Genomic DNA, 26,722 nt, shown 5'->3' with positions numbered 1-26,722 from the left:
AGGGATCTGTTACATAAATATTTCATAGTGCGAGGGTGTGGAAGCCTGGAATTGAAGGAGATGGCGGGTCCCTTTGGCATAGGAGAGCCGAAAGCAGAGAAATTTTGGTGAGTTGGGTAGGCGGATTTAGGGATTGAACGTTGAAGCTCCTCCTTCCTCGATACAAATATGAAAAATGAACAAAAAAAAATGGGTTTTTTTATTCTGAGTGGATTTTGTGTTCACACATTCGGCATGTGTGACACGCACGTGTGTAATTGTGCTTTTTTGGCGGGAAATGCCTCCTTTCCTTTTCATTCATCTTCTGTTCTTTTCTATATGGCCTTGACTTTGTTGGCCTAAACCCACAGCGGATTTGATCCGGCGGTGTTCGGCGTGTGATGGTGACACGTGTGCATATAATTTTTCCCCTTATCTTTTTTTTTTTGAAATTCCTTCTGAGGAGGAGGAAAATCTGTTTGATATACAAAGGTCTTTGGGGCCTTTTTTTTAAGCTTGTTGTATTCGTCCCGTGAATAAATAAAAAATCATATTATAATACTACTTTCTTTCATTTCATTTCAATTCTCTCTCTTCCTTGTTTTGTTTTCCTTGTACACTGACACCTCATAATTTGTAGCTTTCCCATTGGTTTTATACTGTTAGTGTATCTAGTGTGTAAAGCAAAATTAAATGAGTAGAACTCTGTGGAGGCATCGATTTTGTGATTGAGAGAGTGACGGGACTAGGTCTCGGTCCCGCAGGCAACTCATTTCACGAACACGACCTCCCACCTCCCGGCCTTGATTTGGACAAATAGCAGTTATAGATGATTTTTTACATTAGTTACATGTATGGTTGTATCTAATCTATTGATTAGTTAATTTATATTAAGTATTGTAGAGATAAATATGATATTCTTAATCTAATTTATTTCATTTCTAAACATTAAAATTAGAACTGTTGACTTTGCTAATTGATATTAATAGATGATTCTAAAGAGAATAGTGTGTCAATTGTTCTCGTATTATAATTTATCATCCAAATCAGGAATAAACAATCTTCTATCATCGTGTCCTAAATTTTACAATTAATGTGCATATACAGATAAATTTCATGGAAACATTGCATATAAGCAAGAGAAAAGTTTGCCCTAGATCCCCGACATAGGGGCATATTATCTTTGCATGTGTGTAAAGATTACAACAATGGCCCTTTAAAAAGTGGAACGTAAAAACTTAACCATGCATTTTTCAGACCAATCGTCATGCAAGTAGCTTTATAACCTTATCAGCCCACTCCAATCCACTTACTAGACGTGGCATCTTACTGTAGATATTATTTTTTTAGATAAATTACTGTAGATATTAAATTTACATGTCTATGAACCAGGGTGGCACAAGGGGACAATTATTCAACAGTACTATTTCATCTAACCCTCTTGGACTTGTCCTTAATGCAGCTTCTGACCTGTATGTTCTTCCCCATAGATTAAGGGATTCAAGGACCACTCTCATATAACAATTTCAAGTCTATTTTGACAATAATTGACGACCGAGTCTTTGTTTAATTGTTCTGAGATTATTATTTTTAACTGGAAAGCAAATACACGAAATTCATGGGGGCGCTTTCCTACATATATTTACTTGTTTTTCAGCAGTGTGATTTCGATGATCAAACGTGTCAGAATCCACTTGGATGATATAATTATCAAGAATGGTTTTATAAAATTCTGTGTGAATTGGTGCTTTCTCATTAGTATTGCAAGGTGTGGGAGCCATGAAGATTTGGGGAGTATTATCAACCCTAAAAAGACACCATCTTCCCCACTAAAAAGGCTACATTATTATAACAAAAAGCAACATTAAATCGATAACTATAATTAATCCCTAACACCCCATCCCGTGGAGTTTTTGTCACAAAATAGTATATATCTATATTATATATTATACAAGAAGATTTTGGATTAATCTACGAATAGAACAGATAATATGCTAAACTGTTGAAATGCAATGACGTGGTTATCATCTCTTAGTGTAGTTGATAAACAACAATAATAACAAAACCCTGATTCTCATATGTAATGGGATAAGGGGGAAGTAAGGTAGTAAACTGATCCCAACGTCATATTGAAGACAACTTTGGAAGACCTCCGACCTTAGTGTAGTTGATAAAAATATAGAAAAATAAAAGTGGGTGTAAAAACTAAATAGCAATGGCCGTATAACAAAATATCCCTTTACCCTAAACAGTTTTATTAGTATTTTATTTTAGTTTGTGGGTTATTTTAACGACGCGTGCATGATGATGATGGGGAGGAGCGTATAAACGTAACCATCGAAGTGGGGACAATGATGTGACAAGACGTTTTGGTGTTTTGGGGGCGCTTTTAACGAAAGAGGATTTGGATTTTGTGAGCAACAAGATCCCACCATTATCATCATCAACATCAAATCATGCTTTACGAGATGGGACTTTGGGGTTTTCATTTTTCACATGATTCAACCCTATTATAGCATCTTCTTCTGTTGCTGGTGGATGATGTGGCTGAGTAGTCGCCAACTAATGCATTTCCTCATTATCTTTACACAAAGAGAGGAGAAATTCACGCCCACGAATTCTTTTATTTTCTGCTCTGAAAATGATGTTTAAAGTGAGGAATCCGAGGTATAAGCCCAAACACCAAAAGTTTTTTCACCTCCCCTATGAATGAAAAGTGAAGGTGCATGTGTGTAGGGTTCATAATCTACCTCTTTTACCGTCTCTTTTGTTGAGCAGTTTCTACTTTAGAACACGGCAATGAAAAACTTGGAGGACCCTAAAGTTGAGTTTTTTAAAGGCGATCTTTTTAAAGAAGATGAAAACAAGCTCGTGGGGTTATATGTAAAAGGTTTCAAATTGTATCCCAACTTATGCGTTCAAAAGCTTTATATAGAAATTAGGTGCAAATGACCATAACTTCAATGAATTGTTCATAAATTGTTGGTATATCATTTCTTTATTTTTATTTATTAAGTTAAATAAATGGGCATGAATAAAATTTTTATGTTCATTTAATAATTAAATGAATACAAACATAAGTGTATTTGATTTGTTTATGCTCATAAACAAGCTCTTTTATCTAGTTCTCATTTTTTCCCATTTTTTACATTTTAAATGTTGGATAAGGTAGGAACTTAAATGAATACAATGTGAACTTTGGATTTCAAATTGTGAAGCCTTAGCAACTTAAGGACTAGTGGCATAATTTCATTATTTTGACGAAACACATTCACAAATGTTAAACAAAATTTTTTGACAAACGCTAAACAAATAAGTTCAAGAACCATAAACGAACATGTTCACAAATATATATGCAAATGCTAAACGAACGATACAAACAGATTAAAAAATAAATAAACGGACACGAAAATAAAAACTTTCAAATCCAAACTTAGTTCATTTATACCCCTAATAGAGATAGGTTAGGAGCGGTCTGGCCCGGTTTGCAGTTTCCAATTCACAGTTTTTAGAGTCTTTGGATACTTTCGAGGGAGCGTTGTTTACTGCTCTTTATTTAACTTTAGTCTTGGTGCCTGCAGCCCCACGACAACGCGATATTAAGAAAGCACGTGAAACCTCAGGAACATGCACCGTAAGAAAGCAAACAGCTGTTTAGCCGAAAGATCGTCGAATGCCTCAATGGCTAAACAAAAAATTCTGATGGTAATCCAAAAGGTTATTTCTCTCCAAAGTACAAATATTAGACGTTCGGATTAGACTGATATTGGAAAATGCATGCATGTCTAATATTTCAAACCCGGATCTTTTCTTTAATCATTTGCTTCTTTACTGTTTAAGGGGAAGAAATGGATGACTTAGAGAACATACTCTATGTATCATGTATGTATGCATGCTAGATTCTTTAGGTTTCGACTAGTCTCAGCTGATATAAAATGACTGGTGCATATGAGAATATCGTAGAAGCTTGAGAAAATATCTGTTAAGAGTGCATTCCAACTCAAAATCCCACCTCACAATATTTTCCAGCTACACCACAAGGGAAAGAAAGGGGGCACGGGGAAGTAAGATATTATATATATATCATGTAAGACCAATGCTTAAAACCAGTCGATTAATACAGATTTAATATTGTATAAAAATCTTACTTTATCACAAACAAAATCTTAATCTTACTTTTATAAGTTAATAAATAACTTACCTTGAAAAAAAACTGATTATTTATGAGTATGATAAAATTTTATAAAAAATTTAAAAAATTTTGTTTGATAAAAATTGAAGATTTATATAATTTATTGTATGTGAATAAAAGGGAAAGCGTTTGCATATGGCTGATAACAACAAAGGCTTTAGAATTTGACATTTTGCACATATATAAGGATTGAATAAATGGAAACGTGAGCATCGTCGATAGGGATGGGTATGGGTCGGGTCAGATCTGATTTTTGGTCTACCCGAACTGACCCGAGAACAAGGAATCCTCTACCTGAGATCCAACCCGACCCTGACCCGATTTATAATTTAAAAACCCGACCTGATCCAACCCTACCCAAAATAATAATAAAATTTTATTTTTATTTAATAAAAAATGATTTAATTGAAAAAATTAATATATAGAGGGATATTATTGTAATTATTCTTAAATATATAAGATAAAATTATATATATATATATATATATATATTGGGCCGGATCAAGTATTGTCCACCCAAAATCCAAATTCGACATGACCTGAATCCAATTTAAAAACGATCCGATCGGGTCGGGTTCGGTCCCATGCCCATCCGTAATCGTGGAGCACAAAGTTGATGGGGTTGGGCCGTGTACAAAAACTTTTCTTTTAAACTTAATTTATTATATATTTTTTGGAAACTCTTCTCAAGAAATTAATTATCTCATCGCTTTAAATGTGTAAGGTCCCTCACCTTTTGAATTTTGTTTAAAGGCTTCCTGCCTTCTATTGGTTTTTAAATTGACTTGTTTTAATCACCTTCCCCATTCCATAATTTCATTATACAATGTCAAAACTTAATATTTATATTAAAAATGTGATTAGTACTCGAATCTTTTAAGCAATCTCAGTAGTAAAAAAGAGTATTATTCTACTCGGAGGTCATAGGTTCGAGCAGTTACATCTATGGAATATGCGTACGTTGCCAATGATCAAGAAAAATTCCGAATAGAAATTACCATATAATTATCTCATGCTATTAAAAGAATATAAATAAGAATAAAATGACAATTTATTTTAAAAAAATGGATTGTATGTTTTAGATTTGGGCTTGAAATTAAAAAATGGGTTTTTTTGTGTAGTGAGCATCACAAATGGTTTCAACTTCGGCTAAAAGTTATTTTACAAATATAAATGGATCGGAACTTTATATGTTGTGTTGAACAAAATAGGCCCATTGGTGCAAGGAAGTGGTTTTTGCTTGAACATTTTCAATAATTGACCCAAAAGGAAATATTTGTGTGAATGTTTGGTTCGATGATGAGAATTGGGATTTCTTTAAACATGTCATTGTCGATATTCAACGGGTTCTTTTTTATCAGAATACCATGATACAATATAATCGGAAGCTATACATAGATGTTTCTTATTGATGGGTTCATAATGGAATTAGTCGATCTCAGCTCCCAAAACACAATCTGATATTTACGAACTGTACTAGGTTGAAGACTCGGAGGTGCTCTGTAATGAAGGCCGCCATGATTTTGAGCTCATTGCAGCTGCGTTCGCAGGTGCTATCGTCGGGCGTCGTCTTTCATGCTTTGTCATTGCCGCCTGAGACTGCAAGCTTTGGTTCCCTTGTTCTTGTTCATGCTGCAGCTTTTCACTTGATTCCAGGTGTTGTTGCCGTTTCGGTTTCGCATATTTCTTCGCCCTTAAAACCTCCATAACCTCAGCCAAAACATACAAAACCATTAGTTCCATAATCAAAATAAGCAAAAACAAGAGTCCAGCTGGCGGAAAAATACCATGAGATGTGACGAGGCAATAAGCATGGCCGAGTGTGAGAGTTTCACCAGGACGAAGAAGCTTGACACGAGTGAAACGTACGGTCTCGTCTTCTGGATTGTCGTTCCGATCAGGTAATAGAATGATGAGCGAAATACAATGACCGGGATTCATCCTCATGACTTCGCTCACGGGTACGGACCAATACAATCTGTCCATCTTCCCACACGGATGTTGTATCACCAACGCAGCAGCATCAATGGCCTGACAATTCCCCATCTCTCTCTCTCTCTCTGCTCAAACTAAGATGCAAAACTAACAAAGATTGGAAGAAAAAGAAGGTGAAACAGCAGTCACTTTCTGTACAGCTCCACCAGCACCCTACTCATATATACAAATAAGGGAGTTGCGGACACAGGCCGTTCCTTGTTCAAAAACTCCACATTTTTATTGGTAATTATAATAATAAGGGTAGTAATTAGATTATGATTGTTACTACTAAATCTTCGACAAGTTTTAAGGCATGACGAATGGGCACAGCCACTATGCCCTAGGAAGCGGCACGATCTCGACGTGGAGAATGGTTGCCAAGTTTGGGAACTTGTACTAGTTGGCTTAGGTCCTTTGGTTTAGACGGGGTCAATGGTTCCACTTTATGGGCCACATAGATCCAAAACTATATTGACTCTAAATTTGTTGGATTTAAGAATGACTTTTTATTAAACAAAATCGATTCAAAATTGTAATAACTCAATATAATTATGGGATTTTGGATAGCCAAGTCTTATATATAAGAAAACTTGCAGAGTAGTTCCAGGGGTGAGTATTCGATCGAGTCAGATCGAGTTAAATTAAAAATTTTGAGTTATTCGAGTTGATCACGTATCGTATTTTACAACTTGAACTTAATTATAAATATTTTGAGTCGAGTCGAGTCAAGTTTAAGAAATTTGGGTCGAATTATTTAAATCAAGTTATTCGAGTTTCAGTGCTAATTTTATTATAATTATTTATAGGGTAAATTACACGTTTTGTAACTAAACTTTACTATCTCTTCTATTTCACTCACTATACTTTCTTTTAATTTACTTACTGAATTTTATAGATCCAATTTTTTGTCACTCCGTCGTTATCAAATAAAATAGTTAATAGCATTATGACATGGCAACTTACATCAAAACGACTTATATTAAATTTAGACTAAAATGACATCGTTTTGATTAAAATCACTACAGCAAAACAAGTTTTCTACGGCCTTTTTTACCTATAGCAGTGTTTTTAAGCACCGCTAAAAACACATGCGACGTTATGACAAACGTCGTAAATAGCATCGCTGAAAATAGCACCGTAATAGGGTTTGTTATTTATCGGTGTTTGTCAGAAAAATGCCGCAATAGGTGTTGATATTTAGCGGCGTTTTCCCTACAAACGTCGCAATAGGTTTTGAGATTTAGCGGCGTTTTACTTACAAACGCCGCAGAAGGTTTTGATATTTTGTGGCCTTTTTCCCACAAACGTCGCAGTAGACTTTCAGATTTAGCGGAGTTTGTATCGAAAATGACGCAATAAGAGTTGAGAATTAGCGGTGTTTTTATTGAAAATGCCGCAATAGGTGTTGAGATTTAGTGGCGTTTTCATACAAACGCCGCTAAAGTTAGGTATATAGCGGCGTTTCTAGTATACAAACGCTGCCAAATGTATGTTATATTACGGCGTTTCTAGTATACAAACGCTGCTAAATCCGTTTTTTCAACCTGTTCCATTATCCAACAAACAAAACAAAAATAACATATTCTCTTTATCCATAACAAACAACATCAAATCCAATATAATAAATAAAAGATTTCATTAACGTAATATAAGTTCAGTTAAACAAGGTTCGGTAACATTGACAGAATGCTCATAACATAAATGAGACTACGATTGTGGATTCCGAGGTTGCGTTTTCTATATCATTAGCATCATATCATTGAGTCATTTTTCAAATTCTTCACATATCTACTGATATGCTGCTTCTCTCTGTGCTACCGTCGCTTCTCTCTGTGCTGCTGCTGCATCTCTCTATGCTGTCGCTGCTTCTTTCTCTGCTTCTGCTACTGCTCTGGCTACTTCCGCTGCTGCTCTCTCTGCTTCCCTTGCTTCATTTTCCGCTTTCAAGTTAGCCATTTGTTGATCCATCTCAGCCAACTTTTCTTTTAAATGACTAACTTCCTAGTGGGAAGATCGAGAGTCTGATGACATGTACTATGATGAGCTGGATCCAAAAATATTTGGTGAGAGTAACGAATGATCTTTGACAGTGCACCCGACCATATCTTTCAGGACCCAAAACGTCATTAATAGTTTGGTTTTCAATGTCATCATCATTAACAATACCTTGACTCGAAGCAGTAGCATGATGCTCCGTCTTTCTCTCTCTCAATTTTTCCTAATAATAAAGTGAATAATTAATTAAAATAAAAAAATATCATGGTACAAATATAAATAAAGTCAGGTAAATTTAAAACGTCTACCCAATAAACGTACCATAATTTATACAGCGTCAGCAGTCATAGGAGTGCCATTCTTCTTCGTATGTGTCATGTCAAAAAGTAGGATTCGACCAACTTTAGAACCGGATGTATTTTCCTACAATGTACCATAATATAATTACTATGAGTTAGTATGTACATGTAATACAAAAAACTATTTCAATAATCTATAATACCTCCTCATGAGCTATACAAGCAAAGCTCTTTGATCCAGCCGTGTGCGTAAACTTTTGTTATTGCCTGCTAGCAACACCAACATGCTCTCGGTCCTATAATGTGAAGTAATCACTTTTAATGATGATTTAAAATTTGTTACAATTATTTCTGAAAAATACATCATACATGTCCTTTTTTTGAACTCCAAAATCTGACTTCATATTCCCATTGGTACCTGAGCATTCCTGGTGGGACTGTTTGCAACTTCTCTTCAAGGCTAAGATCATTCTTGAAGTATTTCTTCTTTAAGGAGATCTTGTGGTCCCTCCATCTCTTCCCTAACGCTTGCTTCACATAATCATCAGAGACCTCTAAAGAAAATTTCTCCTATACAGCAAATAAGTGTGCACCGTAAGTATAAATTAGTATTGAATTTTTATAGAGTATCTATTATAATGACATTATTACCTTAACAAAATCCAATATTTTTGTTACTATTAGGCATTTCACGCCATGACTCGTAATTGATCGGTAACATATTCGCATTACGTCCAACTATGCCTAAGTAACCTACTAGAAGACGTGATTCTGGGCCATTAGGTTGACCGACATCATTTCTTGAAACTTTGACACGATGCCCAGGATAAAGTTGGTATAATTCCTTCAAAGTTGTACGTCCTCGAGTCTTGCGCGCTCCAACATTTTCAATTATATAATAAATTATTAAATGCCAGTTTTGAAAATGAACAAAGTAGTAAATAATGTTTCGAAGATTACTTTGAATTTCTACTTCTTTTTCAACAGTTTCAGGAACTTTGGAAGACTCAGGTGCATTCGATTCTTCGTTATTTCTTTCTTCATAGTCTTCAGAAGCTCGAACAACCCGCAAATCAATTATTTTTCTCCTCGGCATGATATATATAATAAACAAACATGAGTAATAAAAAACAAATTAATTAATGAATATATTGAAAGACAATATGTTAAAGGTTATAACATTATAAATAAATGAAGATATAAAATCGTACAAAAGTCTTATGTAATGTCAGATGTCATAAATATCTTCATCAACGTCCTCCCGAACCCATTGAAATTGTGTTGTATTAGTGATAGTTTCATCTAAGTTTTGTGGTAGTAGAGGTAAACATTATGATATTGTTTCAATGTCATCTCTACTTCCATCTCCGATGTCTATAAAGTCTCTGGGAGTATTTCGAAGCACAACATACCAACCGTCATCCATTGAATCGTGACAATAAAATACTTGTTTCACTTGAGAAGAAAATACATATGGTTCATCCATCAAACGTTGACCCGTGTGAATTAATCGAGAGAAATTCACCATTGTAAACCCGAATTTATCTCTTTTTATTCATCTGTTTACATCAACCCAGTCATACTGAAACAACACAACCTTTCATTTTCCATAATAATCTAACTCAATAATGTCCGTAAGATTTTCATAATAATCGACCTCTCCCTCATGCGGATTATTGTCCCTTGCAATAGAATAACTTGTAGTTGACGAAGTAACTACGACTCCATAATTTTGTGTCCTTCTTAATCTTTCACGAGATTTCGTATGGAACCTGAACCCATTAATGAGGAAGGCATTATATCTTTTAACTATTCTATTCGAACCTTGAGAAAGCCATTTAACTTTATCACTAACATCTCTCCCACTCCAAACCTATTACACATGAATGGTGAATTAATTTGCATTGATGTCGATATAAAAAACAAGACATATATAATTTATAAGTGTGCCGTAAGATTTAGTTGCTTACCATCTGGCCTAACCATTCATGAAAAGTTTCTGTGAATAACTTATGTAGCTTTCGCTGATTTAATCTTTGGGAGCGTGCTTGAGATCTCAATACTTCTTTAAACTCACTATAAATAATATTATGTTCGTTAAAAATTGATAAATATAAAAGATAAAGAGATTTCATTAGGATTGGGTCTGAAAGACTTACGTGCGAAAGGGATTTATTGAATCGTGATGGAAAAGAACATACCAGTGTGCTTGTACCCAAGACGTGTCATCTAAGTGTGCAATTTCAACTTTCCCTAATGGTTGACCATAACTTCCAAACAAATAATGTTGAGGAAAGTCATCAGTACTTAACACATCATTTTGATTTGGTTTATTCCATCTTGTTTCAATATCTTCCAAATATCTTGAGTAAAATGTCATGCATTCCTCCGCCAAATACCTTTCAGCAATTGATCCTTCCGGATAACGCTTATTACGACAATAAGACTTCAACTTGCCCAAGAACCTATACACAAAACAATATACTACGTAAAAGCATTTGAGTGAGAGGTATAATCAGTAGTTCATTCATTTCGTGTAATTCAATTAATACCTCTCTATAGGGTACATCCATCGATAGAAAATGGGACCACCAACTCTTGCTTCGTGAGGAAGATGAATTAGCAGATGCACCATAATTGTGAAGAATGAAGGTGGAAATATCTTCTCCAAATTGCATAAAGTCAAGACGACTCGATCTTGTAGTTTATCAAGTTCTTCAACCATTAGAACTTTCCCACAGATGGCTTTCATTATATTAGAAAATTCAATGATACAAGACGTCACCTTACTCGACATACAACTGCAAACAGCTACTGGCAGTAAATCTTGCATTAATATATGATAATCATGTGACTTTAAACCATAAAGTCTTCGATCTTTAACGCTGACCGTCGAGAAATGTTTTATGCATACCCATGTGGAACCTTTATATCCGTCAACACCGTGAAAAACACTTCTTTTTCTTTTTTCGAAAGAGAAAAAATAGAAAGCGACAAGAAATTTCTTCTATTTGGATGTAATTGCGGATGAAGATCATGCCGAATTCCCATGTCCACTAAGTCAAGTCGACTCTTAAGATTATCTTTAGATTTTCTGCCATCATTTAGAATGGTCCCGATAATATTCTCACAAACATTCTTCTCAATATGCATTACATCAAGATTATGTCTCAAAATCTGAATTTTCCAATAAGGTAACTCGAAGAATATGCTCTTCTTTTTCCACAAGCATACCTCATTTGGATCATCCTCTTCATCAGACTCATCATCAGTTTGTTCGTCAACTTCAACCTCTTCATTGACCTGCTTTGCCTTTTTCTTTGATCGTGTACTACTTGGTTGATTCATCTTTCCATAAGTAAAATTTATATTTTTCAATATTCTGAATATTTGAGAACCGGTTGTTTGGTCAGGAGTATTTCAAAACTCTTCATCACCATCAAACATATTCTTTTGACATCTAAATCTATGATTATCAGGTAACCACCAACGATGTCCCATATAAGAGAACTTCTTTTCATTAACCAACTACTTCGAACATGTTTTTGCATCACAACAAGGACAAGCATAACGACCTTTGGTACTCCAACCAGATAAATTTGCATAAGATGGAAAATCATTAATTGTCCATAATAAAGTCGCACGTAAATTAAAGTTCTCTTTTGTCAACACATCGTCCGTTTCAACCCCTTCCTATAACTGTTTCAACTCAACAATTAACGGCTGCATGTAAATATCAATATCATTTCCGGAGCCTTTCTCTCTAGGGATTATCATGGATAAGATGAAAGATGATTGTTTCATGCAAATCCAGGGAGGCAAATTATATGGAACAAGTACAAGAGGCCAAGTACTATACGAAGTACTCATTATTTTGAATGGATTAAAGCCATCAGTTGCAAGACCGAGCCTGACATTTCGAGGATCTCTGGAAAAACTTAGATACTTGTTGTCAAATGACTTCCAAGCTAAAGAATCTGCAGGATGCCGTAATACTCCATCATCGGTTCTGCCATCATGATGCCACCTCATAGAGTCAACAATCTTGGAGGACATAAACAATCTTTGTAGCCTAGGTATTAGAGGGAAATATCACATAATCTTGATCGGTTTCTTTCTTGATCGTGCTTGACCTTCATGCTCAGTAACATTTTCTGCCTCCGTAGTCATCCATCGAGATTCTCAGCATACATGACAAGATTCATGATTTTTTCGATCATCCCAATACAACATGCAATCATTCGTACAACTATGAATTTTGTCATATCCAAGACCCAAATCTTTTATCATTTTCTTCATATATTTGCATGATTGAGGGATTTTTACAAAAGGAAACACTTCTCTTAGTAACTCCAACAATTGCGTAAAGGAGTTTCCAGTCCACCATCCCAGGCATTTTAAGTGGAAAAGATGAATGCAGAACGAAAGCTTTGAAAACTTTGATCCCTCATAAAGTCAACAACTTGTAAAACTTTGTCGCTTCTCCATTTGGCTCTTCATCACATCTAATTCTTCATGTCTCAATGAAATCATTAACATCATCCTGACAATAATTTTCTGTAACATACGGCTGTTGATTGTGCATATTAAATGCATCTCGTAGCATACCTTCCATGTCATCTTTTCTGAAAGTTGAATGGTGAGAAGGAGCAGGATAAGTCGAATAAGTCATGGAAGCAGATCTATTTGATATAGACTCTCCATGAAAGATCCATTTTCTATACCCCCGAACAAATCCGAAAATAACTCGTACACAACTTCACGAATGTGCCAATTAATGTTCACACAATTCTTACAAGGGCAAAGAATCATATTCTCTTGGCTTGTATTCACAAAAGCTAAATTTAGAAAGATTTCGACTTCATTTCGATATTTGACGCTTACTCTTGAGAAATCCATCCAACTCTTATCCATTTCGTATTTCTGGAGTTTCAATTTAAAATGTTAATTGCTAATATTATAGATACATTTATAACCTAAACATAAGCATTAAACTATCAGATATAGTCCATAATAATTTAAAACCTAAATTGGAGTTGCTCAACTCAATTAGCAGCTATAGAGATAATTCAAACCGATGAAAGTGTATAACAAAATATGCAAGAAAATATCAAATCTAAACAAGAATACTTTAATTTCACTCATAAACACACATAATTTAATTTCACATAATAATTTAAGTTCACATTTATTTGCTAATACTATAGAGAAAAGTATAACCTAAACAGAAGTTATAATTTAATTTTTAATTGTTCAATATAAATCGACATCATAATAAATTCACACTAGAGGAATAGCACGCTTGGACCTTTATATATAATTCAATCATAATAAGTTTGTCTCTTAAAACAATACTTCATTTGTCTCTTAAAACAATACTTCATTTGTCTCTTAAAACAACACTTCATTATTTGTCTCTTAAAAACAACACTTCATGCGTCCTAAGAAAGTTTAATAGTAACCTGGGTTTCACGTTCAAGCGTATTGTCTTGAGGAACAAAGCAGTCACGATGGTATCGTTCAAGGGTCTTGTTCGTACTGCCAAAGAACAAAGTAAATGATGAAGTTGCATGCAAGGACTTGAGAAAGTAAAAGCAAATTCTTTCAACGCAGGCCTTAAATGTTTGATCATGTACTACTGTTCAATAATTATTTAACTTTAACCAACTGGCGCAAAGCAAGGTTCAAACTTTACTGCAGACAACATAAATATTTAATTTTAGTTCAAAATATAGCTGTGAATAAAATGATAATAGATGATATACATGTTGTAATTCTAGATGACCAAGAAGTAAAATGATACCCCGTTTTTATAATCCAAATCAAGATTCAAATATCTAATTCTACAATATGTATCAGTATCGCAAATACATATAATATCTGGGGTGTTCGATTCTACAAAGCATAGTAATTTTAATAACTTAATCTAAATATTATTCAAATATTCAAAGACAGATCAAATATCTAATGACATCCAAATCTACAATCCAAATTACACTTCCTTTGAAATTAAAGATTAACCAGATCATTCGCTCGGATTAGAGAAACAAAATGAAAGTAAATAGGGATAAATTTTCCAATGTAATCAATGTTCTAGCGCAGTTCTAGCATTGCCTAGACAAGACAGATTTAGAATCATTATAAATGTAACTTGACATGGTGTCGTGGATCGAAAAGAAAATAAATGATTTGAATCATTTCCCAGTTGTGGATATCGAATGGGATTTATCGTTTGGGAGTGTGATTCGGTGTTTGTGAAAGCAAAGATATAGTTTGATTTTTGATCCATATTTCTCTCATTTCGAGAGTGTTGTTCATGAGAGTGCACGTCTGTTCATTGTAGCTGAACGAGCTATGACTTCAAGGGAGGGTGGTAAAGCAAATCTTATTGGGACCAGTTGGGTGGTGTAAGCAAAACACTGACAGGTCTAAACGGATAAAGTTAAGATTAGCTATGTGCAGTGGCGTCATTAGAGATCACTAGGGAAAATGGGTGTCAGGTTTTTCGAAGTATATTGGGTGCTACTCGATTATTGATGCCAATCTAAGAGGAATTTTAGAGGGGTAACGAGTTGCTTGAGATTTGAGAATAAGAATGGTAAAAGTTTGAGACGGATGGCAAGGAGGCTCTTTCTTTGCTTCTCAAGGACTCGAGATTAAGGAGTGCTTCATCCTTGTTGTTAGGAGCATGGTTAGAGGGCAGTATTGTTGTAATGCAAAGAATTTTACGGAAGTTGAGGTAGAAAGTGTGGTCTATTTCAAATAGTTTAATACTTAAGATGGTTACCAATAGCTCAGGTAGCTCTCATTGGCAACAGGTGTCACTCTTCGTTCAAAATATACCAACGATGTTATATTGGAGTAGACTGAGACAATTATTTGGGAGGTAGGGTGATGCTCTGGACTCATTCATTACAAGGAAGATGAACATAACAGGGAAGAGATTCGGATTTGTTAGGTTCTCCAATAGAAGTGTTGCGTTCAGAAAAATAAATAGATTAAACGGTTTTAGTTTTTATGGTTTTCGGCTATCGGTGTCAATAGCGAAATATAAGGCAAGATCAACATACTATCGTAAGTCTGGACGGTTCCAGCACCAAACAGAGAGAAAGTTTACTATTGAAGCAGGAAATGAAAACTTAAAGGAAAACAAACTACGAACGTAGAAAAGTTGCAAGGTGAAGAAGACAATTCTAGTAGCACTACAGCAAAAGTGTTATGCAGCGGCGTTTTTAGCGGCGCTTTTAGGGAAAACGCCACAAAATTTAAGGATGTAGCGGCGTTTAAAATCGAAACGCCGGAAAATGAAACTTTAGCGGCGTTTTTTCAACAAACGCCGCAATAGAGTGGTAATTTAGCTGCGTTTTTATATAAACGCCGCAATAGAGTTGTTTATAGTGACGTTTTCTAAAAAACACCGCAATAGAGTAGTAATTTAGCGGCGTTTTTATATAAACGCCGCAATAGAGTTGTTTATAGTGGCGTTTTACAAGAAACGCTGCAAATGGGTTGTACATTAGTGGCGTTTTTATATAAACGCCGCAATAGAGTTGCTTATAGTGTCGTTTTACAAGAAACGCCGCAAATGGGTCGTACATTAGTGGCGTTTTTCTGTAAACGCCGCAATTGATTTTAACAAACGTGGCGTTTTTTAATTAAAAACGTCGCAATTATTTACACATCAGCGGCGTTTGTAATGTTAAACGTCGCAAAGCCAATTTTAAAACTCCTGAAGCCCTAGCCATTCTTCCTTATTGATTTGTCTACGATTTTCCGATTACAATTTACCCAGAAAACACCAGTAGCCATCTCCTTCACTGCGCCGTGCCTTCTTCGTCTCCGGCGTCGTCGCATTTCGCCATACCCAGGTTAGGCTTTCTTTCTCTCCAGTCGTTTGCCCTCTCAGCGGCGTGTTGATTTTTTACTTTAACGGAGTTAACGATTTAGAGTAAATGAGATAACGATTTAAAGTTTAAAAAATAAAATATTTGAAAAAATATTTTAGAGGACAATTTAATACAAATAGTATACTTTAGGAGACAATAATATATTTAAGTCTTTAATTTACTTATAACATGAAAATTTGAATAATATAATTTGTTTCTGACATATTAATATTCCATGTCGAATTAGCATTGAAATACAAATTAATGTAAGCATCTAAATATTTTTGATACGTTTGGTTGGAGTGTTCACACTTCTCATTGGTGTTATTGAAAACAACACGGATCGTCTCTAAAGGATCTTCAACCGTCGATAAGTGCACAATCTAACGGGTCTCAATCCCCTCTCGTTGCACCCCGCCTAAACTACCGCTACAAAACGTGCCAATCTCGCTTTATTTTCTGCACCGCGATTTGTCAAAGCTGAGAATTTTATACTTCTTGAAGCGTTAAAATCATTTTTTTTCACGTCTGTCTCTAGCAATGGATGCCGGAGTTAAAGTACAGAAAGGTGCTGGTGGAAGAAAAGGCGGCGGCCCAAAGAAGAAGCCAGTTTCAAGGTCCGCCAAAGCTGGCCTCCAATTCCCCGTCGGAAGGATCGGCCGCTACTTAAAGAAATGAAGGTATTCGCAGAGTGTCAGAACCGGAGCTCCGGTTTATCTCGCCGCTATTCTCGAGTACTTAGCAGCCGAGGTAACTGAAAGCTAGAACAAGTCATCGCATAAGTTAATTGTTGTTATTTGTAGTTCGTAATTCGGTTTTGAATTGGGAATCCAGGTTCTAGAATTGGCCGGAAACGCAACACGTGACAACAAGAAGAACAGGATCATCCCAAGACACCTTCTACTCGCCGTGAGGAACGACGAGGAACTGGGAAAGCTTCTCGCTGGCGTTACTATTGCTCACGGTGGCGTTTTACCGAACATTAACCCCGTTCTTCTTCCAAAGAAGACTGAAAATGCCTCTTCTAAAGAATCGAAATCTCCATCAAAGGCAACTAAATCTCCCAAGAAAGCTTGAATTTATCAATTAACTTCTAATGTCAGGGTTCATCTCATTTGCAAGATTTATATGATTTCTTTGACCGTAGGATTTTGCTTGTAGTTGTTGAGGTGGGGGAAAAGATTAATATATTTTATCTCGGCGGAAATGAAACCACGGATTTTAAAAATTAAACTAAAATTAAGCTAAAATTTTGTTTGTAGGAAAACGCCGCTAAATATCAACATCTTCTGCGGCGTTTGTAGGAAAAACGTCGGTAAAAATAAACATCTACTGCGGCGTTTGTGAAGAAAACGCCGCTAAACATCAACGCCTATTGCGGCGTTTTTCTGAAAAATGCCGCTAAATATCAATACCTTTTGCGGCGTTTGTTGCCGCTATATGTTGTCACCTATTGCGGCGTTTTTTGTTGAAAAACGCCGCAAACTTTAGCGGCGCTATTTTTAGCGGCGCTTTTAGCGGCGTTTGTCTTTACGCCGCAGGTGTTTTTAGCGGCGCTTAAAAACGCCGCTATAAGTAAAAAAAACACCACAACAAGCCACTTTTGCTGTAGTGTAGATCTAGACCTGGAGAATCAAGTTTGCAAAGGGAAGTAAAAAACAAGAAAATAGCTGGCCATGTAATAAAGGAGGATCTTTGGAAATTAAATAAAAGCTTGGTGGGAAAGATGACAACGGTGTGCTGCATTAATAGTATAAGGGAGAGGTTATATAATTGGGGTCTTAGATAAAAGTCTATAGAATGAGTGTGAAAACTTTCTTAAGCTCTATATAAGACGGAGATCTATTCATGCTATTAGAGGACCTTAATTGGTCTTATCTAAAGGAGATATTTGCAGAAGTTAGCTTGTGGACCGAATCGTCAAAACAAGAAGCAAGAGCAACGTGGATTGAGATTTCTGGTCTGCCCTTGCAAAGCTGGAATCAAACGGCATTCAAAAGGTTAGCTGAGTTATGGGGAATCAATGTTTTTCTTCACAGATAAATGCCTTCATATCAAAGAAAAAAAACAAAAAACAAGATCAATCTTAATGAAAAAGAAACAAGTTTGTCTCCATAGCCATCAAAATTTCACTCAAACCCAGAATTTTGGCAGGGTCATAAACGGAGGTTAAAGATCAAATAATCAACCAGGAAACAAGATTTTCTGCATGCTTATTAAATTTCAGATTCTTTAGTGCTTTAATGCATACATACGTACCATTCGTTCAGTACCAAAAAATACCTTGTTGAAAGATGAAACCCACGGCACAATTACAAACGATGATATGGACGAAAGCAGCAGGGGTTTTGTTTATGGATTGATAGAGGCGCGAGAGTCAATGGTGATGGCGCGACACTGGAACCGACGAGAGGAATCCCTTTTAGGAAGCAGCGTTGAAATGAATTTAGGGATCAGACAGAAGAAAAAGGTGGAGTATATATTAACCCTTTGGCGGCGTTTTTAAAAAAACACCACTGTAGTACACGTTTTTGTGGTGTTTTTTAAAAACGCCACTATAAACAAACATATGGCAACATTTGTATAACAAACGCCTCTAAATTATTAATCTATTACGGCATTTTTTTACACAAACTTCGCTATAAACAAATCTATTGCGGCGTTTGTTTGATAAACGCCGCTAAATTAATTCTCTATAGCGTCGTTTGTTGGAAAAACGCCACTATAAACAATCATGTTGCGGCATTTTTATACAAACGCCACGAAATTACTACTCTATTGCAGCGTTTATTGAAAAAACGCCACTGTAAACAATTCAATTCCGGCGTTTTAGCTATAAACGCCGCTAAATTACCACTCTATTTCGGTGTTTGTTGGGAAAACACCGCTAAAGTATAATTTGGTGGCGTTTGGATAGTAAACGCTGCTACATGCTTAAATTTTGTGGCGTTTACCCTAAAAACGCCGTTATAGAACACTTTTGCTGTAGTGAATACAACCACATCATAAGTTTGTTAATTATTTAACGTTAGAAGGACAAAAAAAATCTATAAAGTTTAGTTAGTAAATTGAAAAAATTGAAAGTACGATGAGTGAAATAGGGGAGAGAGTCAAATTTAGTTACCAAACTTGTAATTTACCCTTATTTATAATATTATGGTAAGGATTGGTTCCAATTTTTTGACTTTATCAAACCATATAAGATATATATATTTCATATTTTTTCACATTATGATGTTATTTAATATATCAAATACATCAAAAATTGATTTTTTTTTATTTTGTAGAAGAACTCCGCTTCTTTGGGTAATAAAATTTTAATTATCCAAAAAAATATATTCACAATATTATATTTTTTTTATTTTGAGTGTAAAATATTTACGAAAGTATAAAAAAATCAAGGAATTGATGGGAAGAAAGAATTTGCAAAATAATTGCAGTCAAAAGACCAAATTGAGTAAAATGCAATGTTAAGGGTATAAATAAAAAAGAGAGTACATTTTTAGTAAAAAAAATAAAATTGAAGTTATATAAGTATTCTATAGTGGTATATGGCAATGTTAAGGGTATAAATAAAAAAGAGAGTACATTTTTAGTAAAAACAAATAAAATTGAAGTTACATAAGTATTCTATAGTGGTATATGAGCATGTGGTTTAAATTTAGTATAAAACGGTTTTAAATAAAGGATGAATTGAAGAAATAAGGAAATTATGAAAAATTGAGGGACTAAATTGAAAAATAGAAAACTTCTTATTGAAAAGAGGAATCGAAATTACATATGAATTCTACTATGATTTAAGAGCATGTTGTTTAAATCTGGTTAAAAATATGCTTACTTAAAATGAAGGAGAAATTGAAAGAATAATGAAAGCAAAAACTAAATCGAAAAATTGTCAAATTACGTAATCAAATTTTTAGTTTTTTGAGTAACTCGAAATTTCAAAATTAATTCATCTCGAACTCAAAAATGCAATTAAAATTTTTAGTTAACTCGAATAACTCAAAATTTAAAAAAAATAATTTTTCGAATCGAGTCGAATTTTATTTTACCTCTAATTCCAGTACCAGACCTTTAGGCCCACTAAATAATACAAGTCAACCCAAATTTATATTTAGCTCTAAAGTCAAATCCAACCCAAGACGAATACTATAATTTAAAATATTGAGTGTACATAATTTAAAATGATTGATGATAATATAATGTTTTTAATATAAAAAATTTAAAAATTCAATATATATATATCCAAAATATATTTAAAAATTAAAAAATTAAAAAAATTCAATATATATATATATATATTGGATAAATAAAATTTTATATTGAAAAATTTCAATAATAATCATCACAAAATAATAATTTTCATTCTCAATCAAAATCCCAAGTTCCTAGCACATTCTGATTTGACGACGTTCGTCCTACGAAGAACTTATAGTTCTCACTGCTCAGATAATTGGCACAAAGGTACCATCTTTTGATGGGTTGTTCTTCCCATATAGAAAAATACAAGTGGACAACAAAGCCAACGAATAGAAACATGTTAGATATACATGAACGGGAGTGGGTTCAGATTTGTTTTGTTTTTGTCCTGCCTGAACCAGGCAGGCACTATAATTCCTCCAGATTTAGATCTACAAAATGGTTTCAATCCCACACATTGAAACCCAGATCGTTTATTACATAGCCTTGACTCTGCTTTCTTGTCTTTTACTCATCAGCCACAAATGTCAAATCTTTATTTACAAAGTATTTGATGGACGTCGGTGAAGACTGTTTGTGATTGTGACAGAGGACACTAGAGACCGCTCAACGCTGTCGCCAGCCATATTCGACCTCATATCCATACATTTACTATGTCAAAAAAAACTTAAAATTTACTTTTCCAATATAAAATATTATATTACTATATATATATTTATTGACCTAAAGTTGTCATATATATATAAGCCACATTAATTAGTGCAGCTTCATATGTTTGATTCCTGGGAAAGAAAATGGTCAACCCTTCATCGATGTTTGTGCTTCATCAGAATTCAGAGCAGTTCTGCTTGGACATGATAATATAAAAAAGTATATTCGATGTTGTTTAGTTCTTTGATTTTATATCCCATGATCAGTTCATCATTTTATTGTATATAATAACAAGTGTTATGCAAGAGTAAGCCAAAATTCATGAGTAGTGGTAGTAGTTGCACTTACACAAGATTCAATGTACATCTCACTCTTATCACGAGGCAAAGAAGACAATACCATGAATGAATGCATGTTGAACAAAAAAAATTTATAAAATTTTACGAGAGACAAATATAAATTTGTAAAATTTTAAAAAAATGATAACATATTTTCAATAAAAATATATACATAAAAAAATTTAAAATATAAAATAATTTTAAAATTTCATAAATACCCTTGTCTCCTTCCACCTCCTCAATCTATCCCTAGACACCACCTTTCTTTATCCGTCACCTTCTTCCTCTTTTCTCTTTTAAATTGTTTGAAGAAATTATTTTTAAAACTGGGCAAATCATATATTTTGATTTATCAGTTTAATAATTTAGAAAATGTAATAATGGGGTGTGATTACAACATTTCACATATTAGAGATAGAGATAATTATATAAAATGTATTTAAACTACGACTTTCGTTTTAAATTAGTTTATATATATTAATTATCAAACTATTTTTCATCTTAAATTAGTTCATAAATTTTAAAATATTTTGAATCATTATTGTATAAACCGTCAGTGTGATTCAATTTTGATCATTTCATTAACATATCATTAATTCTATTGATTAAAAAATTAAGTTAATTTTGAAGGTCTTGAGAATTAAATTTGTGACTTAAAAAATAATCTATTTTTGAAGATATTGAGAATTCTTTTAAAAAGTCGTTCAGTTTCCAACACCTTTGCAAATAGATTAAGTTTTTCAATTAATGACATATTAATAAACGAATCGAGAATGATATTGATAGTTTGAGGACTGATATGAAATATTTTAAAATTTATAAACTAATTATAGTTTTAAATACTGGTATAAAGTTTAAGAACGGATCTAAAGTGAAAAAAAAATCCAAATCACATAATATGCACAGCACACTCGTTTTCAATGGGCATCCATCTCAATGATATGTTTAGGTGGGAAAGTGATAATGTAAATAATAATGGGCGATGAAAGGAAAAGCTTTTTTCCTCAAGACCTTCACGTTTTCGGCTTTCTGCTGTCACCATCCAGCCCAATGCTTTATTACCCCTTACCCGTGACTGCAAACTTTAACGTATTTGTGGCTAGGATTTAGGTAAACTATAAAAATGGTCACTAATATTTGAGAAAATTTTAGTTTTCCTCACTGAAGTTTCAAAAGAAATAAATTGGTTACTAAAATTGTCGATTTATAACAAATTGGTCGTTCTCCGTTAACAGTTGTTACTTTGGCTATTTTTTTTTGGGAACGGATTCTCTACGGGAATAAGGAAATTAATAAAATTTGTATGGAGTGCAATACTTTACAGAAAATATAGTTAATTTATGCATGTATGGTTTAGTTTTTATGGAGAAAAAATGTGTGACATGATAGTTTCAAGAAATCATTGTATCTTAGAAGGAAGTATGTCAAAGAAGTAGAAGCGGGACAACTGCATTGGACCAAAACGTCAATGATGTTGTTGTTTCTACTATGCTTCATAGGATTCGAGAAGCTCACAAAGGCACTGCAGACAAAAAGATTAGGTCACTTTCCTTACTCTCTCAAGTGAGGAAGGAATTTTGTGTATTATAAACGACAATCACAAACCTTAACATCTTCAGATATAAAAACTTCCATCCAGAAAGGTGAGCACGAGCGGCGATATCCATGTCCTCAACAGTTGTTCGTTCCAGCCTTAATTCGCCACACATGACACACCAGAATTGAAACCAAAGAAGTTGATAATAACACACCATTGATCGGCTGTTCAACCTCAAAATGGAATGATAGATTTATGTTCTGCAATCTCTAGTAGCATTCGCATTGTTATCTAAGGTTTCCAACTGGATTTATTGCAAGGAAGAAACAAAAACACATAACATGGATCCAGGAATCTTCATCTGAAGTTTCAAATGCCCCCGGAATAAATCTGTATGTCAAAGACTACGTTCGCTAGTAACAATCCAGCAAGGTTTATCTACACAACCAGATTGTAAATAAAGACCCCATCGGTCAGAATTGGGTCGCTTACAACTATAAATTGCCAAACACTATGGTACCAATATACACAAAGTAATCTAAACTTTCAGGTTATCTTTTTTTTGATACAAAAATACACGTCCACAGCTATTAAAGGCAAGTGACCGATTTGTTATAGATCGAAAATGTTAGTGATCAATTTGTTACTTTTGAATTTTCAGTAGGAAAAATAAAAAGTTACTTAAACACTAATGATCATTTGTGTAGTTTCTCCTAATATTTTGATTATGAATATAAACATAGGCAGCGAAAGTGCGTTGGACCACTATCGAAGTTGATTTAAGTATTAAGTAGTTTAATATCTTTTAAGTAATGCTTCAAGTTCGAATATTTATATATGTAGAAAATTTTCATTGAAAGACTCACCTATCAAAGTTAAGTGTATGACCCAAGTCAATTCAGATTAGTGAAAACGAAATCTTAGAACTGGAGGAAAAAAAAAAGTGTGTTGGACTCCATTTTTAAATAATCAAACTATTTAGGATTGGAATCTTAAAACGAACTAAGCTAACATATCGGCATACATGTTGAGTTTTTAGGTTCTATATTATAATCAAATTATTTAAACCGTTTATCATAAAAAAATATGTGTATCATACTCAACAATTCATTTATTTATTTAATTTTAAAAATAAATAATTTAATCCAAATATTTGGAGATTGAATATTTTTATTTCAAATTATAATATTTATTTTAAATAAATTTTAAGTATTTATTATTCTGAAAATTGATTTTTTTAAAAAGGAAAAGTAATTTATAAATGTATATTTTAACAATGAATAAATAAAAATATATGTGGTGATGTTAATTTTTCAAGTCCATATAATAATGTTTGACATTGATCGGATAATGTTTAAACGAAACAAAAAATTATTTTTATATGATTTTATAATATTTTATATATTCATAATTTTAGTAAATTTTTTTATGATTTATGTATTTTTTCAATTAAACCCTTATACTTATTCCAAATATAAAAAATTAAGAATCAATATATATTTTTTAATTAAATACTTTTTATGTTTTTATTTACATTAAAATACTATTATAAGCGAAGGTAATAAAATTTAGAATTAAAATTGAATTAATTTTACATTTAGATTTTATAAGTATCTAAAAAATTGATATAAGAATTATAAGAAATATTTTTAAATAGATTAATTTATTCTATTTCAAATGAAAAAATATCTTAAATGTTTAAACCAATATATATATATATATAATTAATTAATAATACTTAACATTTAAAAAAGAAGTAAATAAACCTAACGATCACTGTCGTAAAACTAAACAAGGCAATTGTTTTGTTGGCCAACTCCATATTATAAGATTCTTTCGAGCCCCAAATCCACAAAGTCATACCAACTTCTCTCTCTCTCTCTCTCTCTCTCTCTCTCTCTCTCTCTCTCTCTCCTGCCGCTACCTTGAAGAACACAATTTTAATTTCCACTGTTGTTCGGCACCCAAACCAAAATAAATCCAGAAAGAAAGAAAAAACATGTCAATAGTGGATATGTTCTAGTTTGAGATTACCAAAAACACAGCAATTTTTTTTGTCTTTCTCAAATGGTGTAACGAGTCCACTCAAGGCCAAACTCACTCTCGTTCTTTCACCACCAAGCTCTTGCCTTATGTTATTTATGCTCTCTTCCCCATTGCTCTCTTTCGCTTCTACTTTCACCCTTTCCCTTCACCCCCCACAGATCAGCTTCCTCACAGCAATCGCATCGTTCTCACCTCTTCTTCTTCATCATCATCTTTCTCCATAGGTACATTTGACCCCTTTTCTGGCTTTTTTTTGTTCGATTATGTGTGTATTAGTATTAATCAAGTTTTCATTTTGTTCTTTTTTTGCAGAAGAGGGAACATCTAATGAAGCTCCATGTAAGTACACCAATGGCAGATGGGTACGTGACAAGATGGGGCCATTATACAATGGGACAACCTGTGGTACAATCAAAGACGGTCAAAATTGCATCTCCCATGGGAGACCAGATTTGGGTTACCTTTACTGGCGATGGCAACCGAGCCAATGCGAGCTCCCGAGGTTTGATCCCAACACTTTCTTCAGCCTCCTTAGTAACAAGCACATAGCTTTTGTCGGTGACTCTATGGCTCGGAACCATTGGAATCACTCCTTTGCATGCTGGCCACCGCCTCAAATCCTAACCTGGTTTACACAACGGGGAAGATAACAAGTTCCGGCGGTGGCATTTTGATTCTCATAACGTTACTGTATCGGTTTATTGGTCGCCGTTTCTTGTGAGAGGTGTTGAGAAATCGAAAACTGGCCCGAATCATAATGAATTGCATGTTGATGTTGTTGATGAGAGGTGGGGATCTGATTTGGATAATTTAGATTTGGTTGTACTCTCGATTGGGCATTGGTTCCTTCATCCGGCTGTTTATTATGAGGTGGTTCGGTTTAGGTTGCCATTACTGCCCTGGATTGAACCTAACCGAGATAGGCTTTTATGATGTGATGAGGAAGGCGATAAAGACGACTTTGAAGATGATAATCGGAAGGAAAGCGGGTAGCGGTAACGGAATCGATGTGTTTTTAACCAGTTTTTCGCCTTCGCATTTCGAGGGCGAATGGGATAAGGCCGGTGCTTGTCCCAAGACAGAGCCTTACAAGGAAGGGGAGAAGATGGTTGAAGGAATGGATGCAGATATGAGATCGATTGCGGTTGAAGAAATCGAAGCTGCCAAGGTGAATGCAAAGCAATTTGGAGGGTTGAGAGTTGAGACATTGGATGTGACCAAATTATCATTGATGAGACCGGATGGTCATCCGGGGCCTTATATGTATCCATTTTCATTTGCTAATGGGATTCAAGAACATGTTCAAAACGACTGTGTACATTGGTGTCTTCCGGGTCCGATCGATACTTGGAATCAGATAATGCTACAAGTTATCAAAAGATGGAAGCGATGAGACGATGAGAGTGAGGCGAATACGATATGAAATTCTGTTTTTTTCCCCTTTAAATTTCATTTTTCTGTTCATCTGTGTTTTGGTAGGTGCATATTGTTGTTTCGCAAAACAAGTGTTGTTAACGAAAATGATTTAGTTCTTTTGGGGGAATTCTTTTGGAACACATGTTGAGTTTTTGTTATCAGATCTGTACAAATGGCATCAATGTGAAAAATGTGTGGATGAAGTT

General features: G+C 34.2%; 1 protein-coding gene, 1 long non-coding RNA gene and 2 pseudogenes across 2 annotated transcripts; 2 read left to right on the top strand and 2 right to left on the bottom strand.

Moving 5' to 3' along the window:
- Positions 1-56: 56 nt before the first annotated feature.
- Positions 57-18,866, bottom strand: LOC120125252. Its single transcript, XR_005516352.1, has 3 exons — positions 18,856-18,866; positions 12,881-12,888; positions 57-146 (listed from the first exon to the last, which is right to left on the bottom strand). It is a non-coding gene; the product is annotated as an uncharacterized LOC120125252 (long non-coding RNA).
- On the bottom strand, positions 5,648-6,318 carry LOC120125251. The gene is made up of 2 exons (XM_039143729.1): positions 5,961-6,318; positions 5,648-5,885 (listed from the first exon to the last, which is right to left on the bottom strand). Exons 1-2 carry the CDS (start codon positions 6,215-6,217, stop codon positions 5,648-5,650), a joined length of 495 nt encoding a protein of 164 aa, XP_038999660.1. The 5' UTR covers positions 6,218-6,318.
- Positions 16,812-17,425, top strand: LOC120125249 (annotated as a pseudogene).
- Positions 18,867-22,492: 3,626 nt separating the features above from the next.
- LOC120125300 lies at positions 22,493-26,722 on the top strand (annotated as a pseudogene).

The sequence above is a fragment of the Hibiscus syriacus genome, unplaced genomic scaffold (assembly GCF_006381635.1).
Source record: "Hibiscus syriacus cultivar Baekdansim isolate YM2019G1 unplaced genomic scaffold, ASM638163v2 tig00110430_pilon, whole genome shotgun sequence".
In the NCBI taxonomy this organism is placed as follows: domain Eukaryota; kingdom Viridiplantae; phylum Streptophyta; class Magnoliopsida; order Malvales; family Malvaceae; genus Hibiscus; species Hibiscus syriacus.
The sequence above is the reverse complement of the archived record's forward strand: the minus strand, read 5'-3'. Positions and strand labels throughout refer to the sequence as shown.

Coding starts and splice junctions, on each gene's coding strand:
- LOC120125251 (XM_039143729.1), bottom strand. CDS start 6,217: ATGGGGAATTGTCAGGCCATTGATGCTGCTGCGTTGGTGATACAACAT. Junction 5,886..5,960: donor TATTGCCTCGTCACATCTCA/TGGTATTTTTCC, acceptor GTATGTTTTGGC/TGAGGTTATGGAGGTTTTAA.